The sequence below is a fragment of the Ostrea edulis genome, chromosome 6, assembly GCF_947568905.1.
Source record: "Ostrea edulis chromosome 6, xbOstEdul1.1, whole genome shotgun sequence".
NCBI lineage: Eukaryota > Metazoa > Mollusca > Bivalvia > Ostreida > Ostreidae > Ostrea > Ostrea edulis.
The window spans coordinates 57,619,219-57,636,359 of NC_079169.1; the positions used below are offsets into that span (position 1 = coordinate 57,619,219).

A 17,141-nucleotide genomic window follows, 5' to 3' on the forward strand; every position below is an offset into this window, starting at 1 on the left:
GCAACTTATTTCATGTCTACACTCAGTAATTCCCACAAATATACTTCTACTATTGCGTTGAAACTTTTTTTAATTATATAAAACAAACTTTTGCAGTGCCTAGATAAACGACCATCTTATAGTTAATCCACCTACGTGTTCTTGTTCTTCGCCTTCTTTAAACTGGACATGTCATTACTGGTGATGTTGATATACCGTAGTTGAAAATGAGGACCTCAAATCACTTATCCTAAAAGGTCCTAAATACAGAGAACCTCGGTCTTTCAATTGGTGACAGAGCATCATCTCTATTATGAATTATGTAGAGGATTATGCCAGACGATGGGCTAAATATGAAAAAAAAATAACTTGACATTGTCAGAATGGATTAAAGGTGTAAGAGGAATATTAAAATCCCTCATTAGACACATCAAAACAAAAGTATGTACCATCTATCCTTCAGTGTTTAGTAAACCAGAAGTAATAAAAGAATTAGATAGGTTACATGAGGAATATGTTTTGGTTCCAGCTGACAAAGCTTGTAACAACATTGTCTTTGTTTGTCAAGCACATTAATACTACTGTATTTTAAACAATCTTGGCATGAATTCCACTTTTAGTAATCGTACTTGTACTCCAACTGCCCTTTTAATAGATGCAATTCGTCAAAACCATGCTTCAGTTTTAGACACATTTTTAAAATATCCCAGTCAATGGATCAGATGAATATGAGTTACCGTACCTATACTGGATTCCTAAACTTCATAAAAACCTTATAAACAGAGATATATTGCTGGATCCAGTAAGTGTTTTAGCAAGCCACTATCTTTGCTCCTCGCGAAAATGTTAACAGCTGTGAAAGAGAAACTTCAAACGTAATGTGCCACTACATATGCCAGAAATGGTGTAAATCAAATGTGGATTCTAAAACATTCTAATAAACTTTTAGTAAACTTGAAATCGCAAAATTTTCTCAAATCAACATCAAAACGGATGACTTTTCAACACTTTACACGACCATTCCTTGCGATAAGACTAGACTTTTTGACATTATAGACAGTTGCTTCTTCAACAAAATTGGAAAATGGAAACATTCATATCCAGTGATCAGTCATCCAAAAAATTCGTTAAACCATTCTGATTCCACGCAAAAGTACCCTGAAGTTGAAATAAAAAATGTGCTTCGTAGTCTTTGGTGATCAGGTCATCCAACAGTCTGTTGGAATTCCCATGGGCACGAATTGTGCTTCTTTGTTAGCTGACATGTTTTATATTCAAATGAAGCAGGATTTATTTTTCAAAAAAGTCTACGTGAGAAGAAAAAATCTCTTGCTGAGGCCTTCAATGTGACAGTTAGATATATTGACGACGTTTTATCTATTAACAATGCTAATTTCCATTCATATGTCGATTCGATATATCCCTGTGAACTCGAAATAAATGATACCACAGAGGCATCCACTTCTGCTTCATACTGAAATTTTTCATTGAAAATAGATATTAACGGCAAACTACGAACTCAATCGATTTATGACAAACGGGATGATTTCAGCTTCTCCATCGTCAACTTTCCATATTTATGTAGCAATATTCCATCATCACCTGTATATGGTGTTTTTATCTTTCAACTGATTCGGTACGCAAGAGCTTGTTCTGTGTATGATCAGTTTGAAATCGAGGCAGACTACTGAGAAATAAGTTGACAATGCAGGGTTTCAACAGTCTTGTTTAAAGTCAGCATTTCGCAAATTCTATGATCGTTATAACAATCTAGTTTGACAATATACATCCTATCATTGGGTCATTGGTACCGTATAAGTTTTACGTTATGACCCCTGGGTCGAGGCTTCTGCTGGTGGACTGTTAGTCCCCGAGGGTCTATACAGCCCAGTAGCTAAGTACTTCGTTACTAGCTTGAAAATACGGATGTATATTTAATTACTGGTATAAAATTTAGAGATCCATTTCAAAATTAAGGATTATCTCCCTCACACATAGCTCTTATCCTTAGACGAATTTGACTCCACTTTTTTGGCACACTGTTTTCCCCTATAATAGCTCTAAAACATCATTGTTATTTCGGATTTCAAACATTTCGGCTGAGCATCACTGAAGAGACATTATTTGTCGAAATGCGCATCTGGTGCATCAAAATTGGTACCGTATAAGTTTTACATGCTGTTTGACTTGTTTCAAACCGATTGTTAGGCCGTTTTTGACACACTGATTTTGACTACGGATAAGTCCGTTTACCAAAATACAGGGCTCACGGCGGGTATGACCGGTCGACAGGGGATGCTTACTCCTTCTGGGCACCTGATCCCACCCCTAGTGTTATATCCAGGGATCCGTGTTTGAGTAACTCTCTACTTTGTATTGGTTATAGGAGTTATGAGATTGATTACACTGTTCGTTATCTTCACCTTTCAGTAAGAAGATTTTGTAATATTGAACTCATTACCCAAAATGCTCTACTTACAAGTACAAATCATCTTTATGTTCAGCGGTTTAGACCACTCGACCAGCTTGCTTGAAATTTTCATTGAGATTTAAATCATGCATGATATACCCTCGTCAATGTAAGGGACTGTCTTGTTTACTCATCTTTTTTCTACAAACAAACTTGTGTACCTCAGCAACCTACTTGCATTGTGTCGGAGTCATGTACATATTCTTGAAAATATAAGCAAAATCAAGGCCTTTTATGTTATTTGTAGTTACGTTAACAATTAACCACAATTTAACATTTTAAGTCACCAATGCCTTCCCTTGGTAAGCAAGTGGAGTTCTATTTGCTGACAGTATACTTAAAACTAATATAGGCAATCTCCAGTACAAAGACTCTGACACGAAACAAGTGTTCCAGCCACAGCAGTACCTGTTCTTACTAGATACTTTGCCTCCTCGTGAATTTTAAACTTTAATATCCATTACAATCAAACTCGTCAATTAATGATCCTATGCGTGTTATCTTTGTGTTAGTGCGATTAGATATGGTTATGTGTTGCTTGTACTTGTTGAATCTAGTCTGCCATCGGGATGTTTTGATCTTCATTTAATTGAGGATAATTACATTGATCGTACCCTGTTGCATTCATGACACTTGATGTCTTGTTTGATGCAGTTTGCTCCTTTTACACACTGGATTAAATTACGACACTACCATGTGTCTCAGTCTGACTGAAAGCCTTCAGTCCCTCCATCTGGTCTGTTAGAGTATCTGTATTCAAGGTTTTTGTCATATTCATCTGATGGTCTGACATTGGTCAGCTAGTCTCCTTTGACCTTTGTCTTCTTGCACTGGGGACAAGGAAATTTCATTATATATATATATATATATATATATATATATATATATATATATATATATATATAAACAACCTGGAAGCTATCATCTTGCAAATGTTTCATATTAACTAATATAATTAATCCTTTTTCACTTGGCAAATAAATTGGCAAGTGTAACCTCGATGTACAAACATCATAACTGGTACAGGCTGAATATCAAGTCTTTCTTGATCTTGTCTGACTGGTTGAGGAAGACCCTCCTCTGTCTTTGATGATCGGGGCCTTACACGTATGACATTACTTGATCTTGTCTGACTGGTTGAGGAGGACTCTCCTCTGTCTTTGATGATCGGGGCCTTACACGTATGACATTACTTGATACCAATCCTGTCCTGTGTCCTTACTAGTTTACGCACTTTCGACAAGGAGGTTTAAATTGGCCGTACACACTGAGGCAAGTGGAGCCTTAATTTTGTCTGATATGACATGTTCTTGGAGACATTCATCTGTAAATGAAAAAAATCCTTTGTTGACCTTTCAAAATCATACTGATCTTCTGACCCTGCGTAAAATGTTGCGAACCGCTATCATGATATGCTTAGTCCCGTCTGCTACTACCTGGTCCTGGAGTAAACTGGGCAATAGAATTTACTATACATGTAATTATTCTAGCTTCTCGTCTATCTTGCCTGGGGTATTTCAAAAATATAATCTACGTCAATCGACTTCTAGATGCTTTCTAGAGATAGATGTATAACCACCACTGTCTGATGGTTCGTGGGTGTTCTCATTTAATTTCCTAAAAAATTATGACGAATAATTCTATACATGTGTACCCCTCTATACCATAAAAGTTTGTTGATTTTATAGTAGAGAGGCATAGACTTATATATAGATTATTGTACAAAATATCGATGGAGAGCGCATATAAATATGTATATCTAATAAACACTATCGATATATAGGTGATCGAGCCTCTGCGACCGGTTCTCAATTTTAAAGTCTTCAAAAAAATTTACATTTCATGTTTTACAAGTTAACTTAAGTTTTGATATTTTTGTGCAGGGTCAAAATGAGCAAAATTTGAATTTGGCGCGCTGTAAATCGAGATGATAACCAGTTTATGGGAACTAGCTACCGGATATATACGACGAAAACAAAATGAAAGGACGATATGGTCATGGCTCAACGAGAACATTTACGAAAACGCATTGTGGAATATTTACACCAATCCCAAGACAAAGCAAGCAGCCTGAAAGACATAACTCAAAACTTAGGAAAAGATAAGAAATGTATAAATCAGGTGCTTTATGCATTGAAACGACAAAATGCATTAATGCAGGTCTCTACTGTTCCACCAGTATGGAAACTATGGGATCGTGGAATGGCACTTAAAGTGCCACTGTGGCCCCAAAACAATAAATACAGTCCTCGTGTGGCGTCTCCTAAGAAAAGGTTGAAAAATCACAAAGAGGTACAGTATATTTTTGGAGCGCATTTTTAGAAATGATCGAATTGTATTTATAGAAATAATCAATGGAAAATCCCACGGCTACTTTCATTTTCGCAAAATGTTCAATAAAAAGCGTCGACATCCACAAATCTTGTAATAGACATTTAGATTAGGGTAAGTGCATCATGATTTCCCATTCTTTTTCTAATCTTGTACACTAACTGCCTACACTTCTAGAATGTTCATTTTCACACTGTATCTTTCTCTAGAATAACTACTGCTTGCGGTACCCCGAATTACCGAAATGCCCGTGATTTACCGAAATGCCCCCAGAAATTACCGAAATGCCCCATAAAACTACCGAAATGCCCCTTCCAACGTATAGATTTGAGCATATTTAGTTTATATATGTTCAGTTTTGATAAGAAAATGCCAAATTGTGGTTGTAAATATAGAAAATTGTGTTCAATTCTCGCATTAGCAATATTTCAAAGAACGATAACTCTAGCAAAAATCTTTTAACCTCTGTGCTAATCTGAGGAGCTATCACCGAAGTTTTTCTCCCTATAATTCTCGTATACAAAATTGGTTTTAACAAGATGACATAGACCTCATTGAATTGGCATAGACTGCAATACTGAAAAGAAATATCACAAAAAACATTTTCATTTACTTCTAATGTACTTAGAAAGCATATTTTCTTTCCATTTCCATAAACAATAAATATCCTTCTTTCCTCATAATATTTATCAGACATTGACTGACCATGTATTAAAGGTCCTTTGGGATAACTTTAAAGGGACTGATTCACGATTTTACCCAAAATTTTGTTTTTCACTTTTAATGATCAAAATCTACTGTCTATTGTGTTTGAAAGATTTCACATGAAAATTAAGGTGATACATCATCACAGAATCTCATTTTAGAGAGTTTATTATTTGTTTTGTAAACAAAGATTGCGGTATGCTATTGTTTACGAAATTTTCAAAAGAAATGGATATCGATCTAAGTATTATTATATCTTTCACATTTCAAGCATTTTTGGGGTGAAATGTGTCATCTAAAAGTGAAAATTTGTTACTATGCAAAATTAAGGTGTACAGAATTTACACCCAGCTTGATAACCAATCATAAATTGTCTTACAAGTTGCATAAAAAAGAAAGTTTTTTATTCTCTTATCGTTCTTTGTATTTACAGACTCTTCAAGTTGACCATCAACTACTGCAGAAAATAAGGGAGTTTCTTCAGGCACAGAATATGCCTGTCAAAACTATGGATATAGCCAGACATTTGGGATTTAGAACCTCTGGACAAATTAATCCAACATTGTACAATATGGAGAGAAAGGGAATAGTTAAGAAATCTTGTGAAGGACCAGTTACTTGGGTCTTAAATTCATTTGGAGGATCGGGAGAAATGGCTTTACTGGATGACCCTGGAATAGTTGGTATGGGGATGTTAGAGTGCAATCCACAGCATGCGAATGGCGGGTCACAGATAGCCTCAGGGGGTATTGTGGTACAAGAAACCAATTTTGCTCAACCAAGTCCTTACACATTTGACACAAGAACTGTTAAATGTGAAGGTTTTGATACAAGTTCTGAGGATCCATTTATGGGAAATATTAGTATCAGCCAATTATCTGAAGTTGGCTATGAGTCTTCACAGTCGGAACCTAGTCTTAGTTTTGATCAAATTAATGATGCGGAAAGGATTTTGAAAAATAAAGGTTACATTGATGAAGGAAGTGAGTTGACAAGTATAGGGGAATGTACAGAAAATGAAATAGAAATGACTACTGGAAATTTAGGTCCGGTACATCAGTCCACACCTTTAATGTCCAGTCCAGAAAATGATTCTAGTGTTCAGTATGCTGAGGGTGTATCATATGAGATTAGTGGTACTCAAGCAAACTCAAGTGATTGTGAAATGAGTGATTCTTCATCTGAAAAAATAGATAAGGTATTGAAAGGATTGTTAAAGTGTCCTAATTATACAGGTGTGTCGTTTATTATTTCGAAAAAAATCGGGTCAGACATGGAAAAGGTTGAGGTTGAAGAAATTCTACAGAAGTGTGTAGATTTCAATTATATGACAACAATGAAATCGGGGTCTGATACAATTTACATTTTAACAGGCGCTGGCGAGAAATATATAAAGAGTAAAGTAGGTCAAGTAGTAACAAATAATCCACAAGCAGTTCAGCAGATACGTGCTCCTCCAAGAAGCATGAAAACTGAATTCAGAGGCCCCCCTCCAGTTCCTGCTAATCTAGTGAACAACCCAAATAGTGAGTTCTGTAACCCAAACATCTCAAAACTACAAAATGAACAAGCAGTTGCCCAGCAGGCGTCTCAAGGAGAGTCGTTAACTAGAAGCACAGGGAATAATCCTGGTCCTCAGCCTCTGATGTCAATAAATGTTGCACCGGTAAATGTTCAGTGTTCTGGGGGTCTTCCTTCAAACTCCAGGTTTCCTAATGCTAGTTTACCTCTCTCTTTGAACTCCAATCAGTCAAATTTCAATTTCCAACAGAGAGGTCCTTTTGCAACATTTGGGAGAGGAAAAGGAAGGGGATTGATGAATTTTACTACTGTAAACACTAGTGCATCACCTGGTGGCTTTACATGCCCACCTACCCCTGTGGAGATGATTAGAAAGCAATTAACTCAGACAGACATTTCATCAAAATCTGAAAGTGTGACCAGTGTTGGCATTTCTACAAGTCATGTTAGCTTGGGCCTTCAAAAACTTAGAGCACAGTCTGCGTCCAATCCACAGCAGACGACCAATCACCAACCAAGTGCTCCCAGTAGTTTCAATTTTGTACCCAATGTTAACACAGCATCAGGTCAGTTAAATGTACAGAATTATGGCCCTAGATCACTCGGAGTGCCACAGAGACCAAGTCCTAATCCAGGGGCAGTAATGCAACAACTACATTCCTTACCTCTGGACCTGAACACTGAGAGCTTTGCAGCATTGAATAAAAATCCTGTTAGTGCTCTCATGGAATATGCTCAATCTCGCCACCAGGAGGCAGAAATTAGAGTGATCTCACAGAGTGGACCTTCCCACAAACCAAGGTAAGCTATGCTAGTTTGTGTCATCTATTTCCTTTTTGTAGCAATATAAAGTAATCTCATTATACATCATTAAAGTTTTAATGAAAATTATCTCATTCAGCATTTAGATGTGTGGGTTTTTTTTTATACTCTGTATACTTACATTTATGTATGTCATGAGTTTGAATTTTTTGGTGTGGGTATGCGGATGAAATATATTGAACACTGTAACACTCTGTTTTTGTCATTGTTTAGGTTTGTTATGGGTGTGTTCATTGGGGGCAAGCAGATTGCAGATGTGTCATGCTCCAACAAGAAAGATGGCAGAAAAGAGGTAGCTGACAAGGCTCTGAGGGCCCTCATTGCTTCTGGAGACTACAAGGCCTCAAGTAATGCTTCTGTAAGTATTGTACATCTAAGCATTGTACATCATACAGAGTACAGTATGTACTGACAAGTACTGTACACTAGCATTGAAAGTTTGGACAGGAAGTAAGAACCTCTGACTAGGTAGTTGAAACAAGGCATACATGGCCGGGGACTACTGTAATTCCGTTGCTTTATTTTTGTGTGTCTAAATATATTACTCTTTGTGGCTTGATTGATAGTGATACTATGTAACCAAGAATAGTGAAATACTAAATCTAGACAATTATTCTATTTCATGGTGCACTGCAACAAGTACAACAGCCATGACTATCTATTTAAAATTTCAGAATAAAACAGACTCCAGAAAGGTTTACCATGATTACATAAACTATTTTTTGTTTGGAAATTTTTCTTCTTCAATTTTTGTTGTTAAAAATTAAAAATTTAACTCATTTAATGTTGACAGCCAAACTTGACCCTCTGATTGCAAGGATAAGAGGAATATTTTAACCATAACCGTGTTATGTAAACAAAGACTTGAGTCTTTTTATGTTTACAAACAAACCAGTGAAATGTTAATTTTGTAATTTAAAGCATCTTAATTTTGCATAGTCACAAATATAACTTTTAAACGACTCATTGTGAGCTTCTGTGATAATGCATAACCTTAATTTTTTTGGTGAAACCTTTTAAACACACAAGACCGTAGATTTTGATCATTAAAAGTGAAAAACGAAATTTGGGGGGAAATTGTGAATCAGTCCCTTCAAGGCATTCTAACCTCAGATTCCAGTTTGACCAGCTGACCCACTTTGTCTGACATGATTTTGTTTTTGTTGATTTTAAGGGATCTAAACCACAAATTCCATTGGACAAGATGACCCACTTTGATATTATGGCAGCATTAGTTCACCGGTCTTTTAATGAACTGTCAGTCAACATCACTGAGAACTTTTCTGGGAGAAAGGTTATAGCGGGGCTCATAATGAAGATGGCCCCAGAAGATATAGGCACAGTCATTGCTATAGGAACAGGTATATACATGTATATTTCATTATAAGTAATATTTTGCATACATGTATGTTGAGTGTTGATAATTGAAAAATTGCAGCGTTTTGATTTATACATGTACAGGTGACTCTCGATGGCTCGAATTTCGATCTCTCAAAGTTCTCGTTCTCTCGAAGTGAAATCATGGTCCCGATTTTTCTCTCTATATAACAAAGCAAATTTTCTATTGATCTCTCAAATGTTCTATCTCTCAAAGTGAAGTTGGGTCCCGTAAAACACATTTCATTGTTTTTCACTCTCGATATCTTGAAGTGGTAGTAGCGTATACCCATCATTACCCAAGCATGTAATAATTTCCACTTGGGCCTTACCAGGATTTTGTTGAATGTCGGAGGGGTAATCAGGTGTTTACATAGGTTAAACATCGCTGGTGCTTCTTTGTGGAAGTGACATACTTGAGTATATAATTGGCTAATTGGTCAGTTTACACCTTGCACTGGGGTTTTATGTCGTGATGATTAAAATTATATATAATCCGACTATGAATAAAATCTATAATTTGTTTTGACGTAACGAGAGAGTAAGTTTTATACATAATTTAGAGATCTACAGACTGTTAAATTTCTCGAGTTTGTTCTTTGTGTAAAGTTACTCTAAAACATCGTTTTACTCATTTGTTAAAATTTTTGCTTTGGGTAAAGCAACATAACATTGTGCTCGGTTTAGTTTGCGATAGTAAAGCGTCATCGGAACTTGGTTTTGTATGCCTATCTAAGCATGATTAAAGAACAAATAAATACATAAACTTTGAAATGTTTTTATTGATGCAAAATAAGGTTTTTTATTTTGATATTGAAGTACCTGACGAATATGAAGGAAAACTTGTCAAAACGATATCATATGATCTTATTGGTATACATTTCTGGTTATAGTTAAATCTGAACTATACCGGCGGACCTTCAATTTCCGAATTTCGATCTCTCGAATTCTCGATTTCTCAAAGTTTTATCAAGGTCCCTTGAACTTCGAGTTATCGAGAGTCACCTGTATATGAATTCAGCCAAGAGCAGGAACATGATAAGCTGTACACATTGGGACAATTGAAATCAAAATTTCAACTGCAAGTCCAAATCACAGCCCAGTTAGTATTGCATCATATGTATTTGTATGATTGTTCAATTTTAACAGGAAATTGTTTTTGTACCTAGTCTGTTTATTGTGTATGAGACAAAGGCCTCTTATTTGTGTACATTGTACATACATCTACACCACAGGCACTCGACGTTTTAAATATCTATAATAAAAAAAATTGTTTTCCTGTAAACATAATATTATGTTTACAGGAAGACAATTTTTTTTATTATAGATATTTAAAACGTCGAGTGCCTGTGATCTACACCACTAAATTGCTTACATAATGAATGAGGAGATCATTATTTACCATGGAGGTAAAGAAAGAATTAATTGAAATCATAATGAATTGAAGAATTTGTTTTTATGAATTTGTTTTTTTATACAGGAAATCGGTGCATAACAGGACCACAGTTGAGTCTGGAAGGGAACACGGTGAACGATTCTCATGCAGAAATCATCACCAGGAGGGGGTTCATCAGGTACTGATTGTGACAACCAGTTTATAGATAACATGCGATGAGTGGACAGAAGATTAAGTTGACTGGTTTTTTTTCCAGGTTTATGTACAAGCAGTTGATGACCTATAATCCTGCTACAAGCCACCGTCTGTTTGAACAGTCTCCAACTGGAAAACTTCGTCTGAAAGATGGCATTAAATTTCACCTGTACATTTCTACTGCTCCTTGTGGAGATGGAGCATTGTTCTCTCCAAGGTAATTCTTTGAATATTCTTAATCTAATTCACAATGATATCTAATTTCAAAGATTATTTCTTTAGTGAGCAGAATGTTGTGGTTACCACCCCCTAAGGCTAATAAATATATGACATCTGCTACCACTACCCATACTCTCTACATTGCATGGGAAATCACAGGGCTGAAGGAGACCATGAACAAAATCAGGTCCATGTTATACAGGAACCACAATGCAGTGCTTAACTCAAATGATGAGCAAGTCACCTTTATCCTAAATATATATAGTGCCTTCTCATCATTACCAAAATAGATCCATCATTTGTATATTGAATTTATGTTCATTTGCAATTTTTAGCAGATATTTTTTTTTCATCAAACTGTTTTGCATACTTGTTACTGACATGAATGTACAGTACATCACGTTTTATTTGTGAGAACATTATTTACGTGCAATTTCGCAAAACTAGGCATTCGCAAAGATTTCACAAATAAACTCTGAAATAATTATAGAAGACTTAAGCAGTAAATAATGATTTGTGAAAGTTCTGTCTTGTGAATAAATACATTGTATCCACACAAAAATAAGGTCTCACAAAATGAAAGTGATCTACTGTATTGTGAAATAGGTACAGTACTCAGAAAAATGGACAAGTTGTACCATCCCAGTGGTGGGAACAGTAAAGGTGCTGAATTTGGTAAAGAAAATTGGAAAAATAACTGTTGAATATCAGTTATGTAGTTGAACACTGATTTTGTAGAGATGAGGCCTCCAACAGTGCTTCTTTGGGTAACCTAAGCGACAGAACTCATGCTCCAACCTTCTCTAGTGCTGCCCAGGGTCTGGTACGAACCAAAATGGAGGGAGGTAGGGATCATGGTGTAAATCTTTCATGTTAAGGAGGTATGCTACACCAGAGAAATTTTGATATAGATGAAAAGTGGAGGATATGTACAACATTATTTTGAAATTAAAAACTTTCAAATCTACTTTATATAGTCTAAAAATGCAGTTCTAATAGAAAGCAATCTGAAAAAAATTGTTGGACTCGAAACTGCAATCTACAATACAGCAGTTGAGGCGCTAACCTACTGAGCTACTCAGCAAGGCAATGAACTTTGCAATGAATAGACAAATATTGCTGATATTTATATTTCCATCATATTAAAAGGAAGTCGTCCATTATGACGATGTAGAGTACCCCCTTAATCTGTCTTTTTTTTGATTTTTTTTTTTTGACTGATTTTGTATTTCCTCTAAGTATAGCATAAATATAGGGAATGTAATTATACCTCTTTTCATAGTGTACAAAAACACTAAACAAGCCTCAGATTCTTCTGAATCACAAATTTCTTTGTTATACCATTTTGAATGATGCTAAATACTAAACCAAAACGAACCAAGAGCATCATTATTTGTAATGGTTATGGCACTTTGGATTTCCTCTCAACTTTGTGGAAATGTCCACTGTTTTAGGTGAGGGAACAATTCCAGTAGAGGAGGACTTTACAGTTCAAACATTTGATGGAATCCAACGCGGAGAGCGACTTCGAACCATGTCGTGTACAGACAAACTGTGTCGCTGGAACATTGTAGGAATGCAGGGAGCGCTTCTGAGTCACCTCTTAGACCCTGTGTATCTGGATTCATTAACTCTAGGTATCAAAATTCATTTTGTGGTACAGCAGTATATAGGACTATTATATAATATTTATTTTATTATAATACTGATGTTTATGTATTTAGTATAACTAAATTATGTATTTCATATTTGAAGGTTACACATTTTTTTGTTTGAAAAGTGCAAAAAGTGAGACAAAGGCCTACAATATTAAAAATTTATCATCTGAAAAGATATTTTAAAGTTTTTATGACTAGGGAAATTATCTGACAAAACTTATGATATTTTAGTGTTATGTCTTGAAATTTTGGGAAGCGTTTTGCATTATACCTTTTTAACACCTGATTTTTTTGTATGTATAGGGTTATTGTATGATCATGGCCACCTGTCCCGTGCCATGTGTTGTCGACTTAGCCGGGGGAATACAGACATCAATAGTCAACTGCCTGACCCCTACCATTTGAATCACCCTTGGCTGGGTAGGGTCACAGTATGCGATGTTCCTAGGGAAACACAGAAGACTAAGGCCCTCAGTGTTAATTGGTGCTATGGTGATGCTCGACCTGAGGTCACCGATGGAACTCTTGGATTGTGTTGCACAAGGTTCATATTTTCTCAGTATCAAGAGTTGTTTGCATCTCTCTGTTTTTCCCTCCTCTCAAGCAAAGTTCAAGGGAAAACAAAATGAAGCAATAATCATTGAGGAATATTTAAACTTCAAATTTGGTTTATGCTACAAACTGTATATAAACACGATTGTTACATGTTAACGTAGTTCCACCCTCCCGTGCCGTCATTAGATTTTGCAAAGTCAATGATTTAATAAGATTTATGCATGACAGGAACATAAATTTTGTTGGAGTCTTTTTCAATAGCTATTGTAGAAAATCTTGTTAATCGTAAAATGTTTCAAAAGTCATATATGAGTAATCAATTTCAAAATCTTGAATCCAAGGGCAATAACTCTGTTTTCATTAGATTATTTATCAAGTCCATTATGCGATAAATATCCTTTATTTTTCACAAACATTTTGTATATGTTTAAAAGAAACAGTTTCATGAAATTGATATGAAAACTATTATATCGTTTTAACCAGTTTTTGTGAAATTTTGATAATGCTGTTTAAGGAAAATTGCAATTTTCTGACATTGATACAGGTATATGTGCTACCATCATAAAATATTACTAGTATTTCCTTCCATTCAGTCCTCTCGAAGAAAAATTATCCACCTTATTTTTATACATAACATCATAGGTTGACTGGTACCCAACAGAACATCCAGTGAAATAGATTAATTTTTGTTAAAATATTCTTTGACTTTTGAAAGAAAATCAATTTTGATAGCGGATTCATTATTAAATAGTTGATCTACAGTTACTGATCATCTTATATTGCAATAAGGAGATATTGTCATTTAATCTTCATACTACTGGATCTACTTGATTTCCTGTGACATTTTAAGAGTAGGGTGCACTGTGTGTTTCAAATAATATCTACATGTACTAGGTGAAATACTCTGAACCAAATTGAAAACTATTAAGTAAAGTTTGTAAAGTAAAAATGCAATTCTGTCTTCTTCCCTATCCATGGTCCTCATGTTTGTCCTTTTAAGGTTTCGACATCAAATTATTGGTAAAATTTATGATGTTTTGCTTTTAACACTTAAATCATATTTCAGCATTGAGAAGACATTATTTTCTCGTTGTACCAAGAGGAATCTGTATAACAGCTTCAAGGAGGTGTGTTCAAAGTTTGGCAAAAACAGTTTACTCAATTTCCAGACCTACGGAAAAACTAAACTAGCAGCAAAGGAGTTTCAGACGGCCAAAAAGGCAATTCTGTTAAAGATCAAAGAAAACAACTATGGAACCTGGGTATCGAAACCTCCTGAGGAGGAAATGTTTTCATAATCCTGGATCCAGACATACAAGTATCACTTGGAAGCTTAAAGCAATATACAAACATGCTAGCTATACTTCATAGTGTAAATATTTCATCATGATCCATCATGAATGGTTTGATTGTCTACAGAGGTATTACAGTAAATTTGTGATACTTGTACATGCTCTGTATCAGACTTTTTGTATGCTTTGATATGTGCTTATTGTTGTTTCACAGAAGGAATCTGTTTTCTTTATTTATGTTTGTATTACCAGAGCTAAATTCTTTTATGAAAATTTCAAATATTTTCAAATGAAACACATGTATTAAAGTTTCACCTAAGTTTGATTGGTTTCATTACCTTTCATGTATATTGTAGCCAAGTTTCCAGTCCACCATATCTGTATCCTAGGTTATACATGGAGTTGTCTGTATCCTAGGTTATACATGAATTGTTAGTATCCTAGGTTATACATGGAGTTGTCTGTATCCTAGGTTATACATTGAATTGACAGTATCCTAGGTTATAAATAGAATTGTCTGTATCCTAGGTTATAAATAGAATTGTCAGTATCCTAGGTTACACATGGAATTGTTATACCCCTATAAAAGTTTCTATACAAGTCCCTATAAGAGAAGTCGTACATTTTGACTGTTTAGGCGACTGTTGGACCAGGGACTATGAAAGTTGACTGTTAAAAAAAGACTGTTGACGGATGACATTATGAGGCTTTAGATTAAGTTATCTTTTCTTGTTGCATGGGTAAAAAAAATGGTAGATGCACTTTTTTGGCAACGATCGATGAAATTTAGTCAGTTCTTGAACTTTGGGGACGGCAAAGACACAAAAAATTATTCACCTTTTGCTAGTATCATTTATTTAAAATTTATATTTTATTCTTGGTAAAAGTGTGCCATAAGGTTGTAACTGAGCTGAAATAACAATTGTAGATTGAATACAACTTGAATTGTAAGATCTTTATAGTGAAGAGTTATTGATATGGGTATAACAAAACAATTGTTGACAGGGGTCTCGGCAACAGTTGATCTGTTGTAGGGATGGGTATTACCAAATATTTTGTATCATGATAAATCACAAATTTTTCACAATATCATGATAATATCGTGATATTTTAGGACACTCTGTTTTTCCTTAATTCTCCGTTATTTTCATTGCTGCTCTGGTGTTAAAGCGCAGAAGAAAAAAAATTCAGTTTATCTTAAAAAAAAGATTGTATAAGTAACTGTAATAAAACAAATAACAAAAAAGGAGATCAGAAAATAATCAAGTGACTCACAACCTGTGACAAGTTCGGATGCCATCTTGTTTATTTAATTTAAAACCTAATGCTTAAACGTACTTTTTCTGGAATTTATATAAGTCCAAAAATATTGTTTTTTCTCCGTCGTATCACAATACGTATCGTGGGACAGATTATTACTATATACCGGTAAAATCGCAAATACTTAATCTGTTGCACTCCGGTCCAGCAGATCAACTGATGTCCTCAACCTCGTTCAACAACAGTATAGTGTTTATCTTCATTTCATGAAAAGATAAAACATCTGTCGCAATGCTGTTTCTTCTAACTTGGATAAATTATATCAAAACAATGCTCAGATATCCAAGAAAAGAGAAATTCCAAATGCATTTTTAAAAGTACATGTAATTCCTCTTGAAATCTTTTCTCCATCAATGTAGGTCATGTCTGGGTTTTTTTCTACTAGAACAGAAATGATTATTGAAATAAAGATGTGATCTATTCTGTAAAGTAAAGTAGAACATAGCTACTTCCTCTTTACTTATTTTCTTCATTAAACTCAATTGTTGTTTCATAAAGAAAATCATGTCTGGCATTCTTTCTACTGGCGTTTAATGAAAAGGTTACAATCATTTTAAAAACATTTCTCCCCTGAAGCATCTAGAATTTTAGGACCCATAGCATTTTTCCCAACATCAGATTTGTGCCATTGAGTTGGTGTATTTGCATTCTTTGTGGCAAGACAAACATTTTGATTTTATGAAACTGAGGAAATTTTTTGTGGTGAAGATTGGTTTAGAAGAGCCATGTTAGTTTGAAGGTGGGACCTTAATATTGCTTGGTAGTTAAGTCACTGATATTACATGCTTTAGTGAGCTTTCTATTTTTATGTTTTATACAAGTAGCCATTACATCAATAATGCAGAATAAAAGTTTAAAATTTTCTGTAAAAATAACATAGTTGTGTTTTATCAATATTGATTTATCCTTTTGAAGGACATTCAAATTTTATTTGTTCAATAAATTGTTATGTGTCTTATTGTAAACATTTATGAGTTTTAATGTTCAGGATCTTTAACGAAAGCAACGTAATCTAGGTTATGTATCCGTAATCGGTACTTGCTGTTGTTATTTAAATCGTCATCAGATTTGTCATCAGATTTCTGAAAAGCCTCAAAAGCAAGAAAATATTTTGAGGCAGATGTTGATTATTCGCATTCATTAAATATTGGCGAGGTGTGCAGGTACATCTTTATCGAATTATTGTCACTGACCAGTAACTACGAGGATTCATTGTAAATGCTCACACAATTATTAAGAAAAACACAATTGCAAATAATACTTTTCATGAATCAAGTTCTTATCGAAATTTGCTAATAGCA

At 34.8% G+C, this 17,141-nt stretch overlaps 1 protein-coding gene across 1 annotated transcript; it reads left to right on the forward strand.

Annotated features, from left to right (window-relative positions):
• Nucleotides 1-4,375: 4,375 nt before the first annotated feature.
• Nucleotides 4,376-16,799, forward strand: LOC125646393 (uncharacterized). The gene is made up of 10 exons (XM_048872638.2): nucleotides 4,376-4,741; nucleotides 5,919-7,807; nucleotides 8,042-8,186; nucleotides 9,003-9,189; nucleotides 10,686-10,779; nucleotides 10,858-11,013; nucleotides 11,754-11,860; nucleotides 12,470-12,652; nucleotides 12,977-13,217; nucleotides 14,295-16,799. The coding sequence occupies exons 1-10, from the start codon at nucleotides 4,442-4,444 to the stop codon at nucleotides 14,524-14,526; spliced, it is 3,534 nt and encodes a 1,177-aa protein (XP_048728595.2). The 5' UTR covers nucleotides 4,376-4,441; the 3' UTR covers nucleotides 14,527-16,799.
• The last annotated feature ends 342 nt before the right edge of the window (nucleotides 16,800-17,141 follow it).

Coding starts and splice junctions, on each gene's coding strand:
- LOC125646393 (XM_048872638.2), top strand. CDS start 4,442: ATGGTCATGGCTCAACGAGAACATTTACGAAAACGCATTGTGGAATAT. Junction 11,014..11,753: donor GGAGCATTGTTCTCTCCAAG/GTAATTCTTTGA, acceptor CTGATTTTGTAG/AGATGAGGCCTCCAACAGTG. Junction 13,218..14,294: donor CTTGGATTGTGTTGCACAAG/GTTCATATTTTC, acceptor ATCATATTTCAG/CATTGAGAAGACATTATTTT.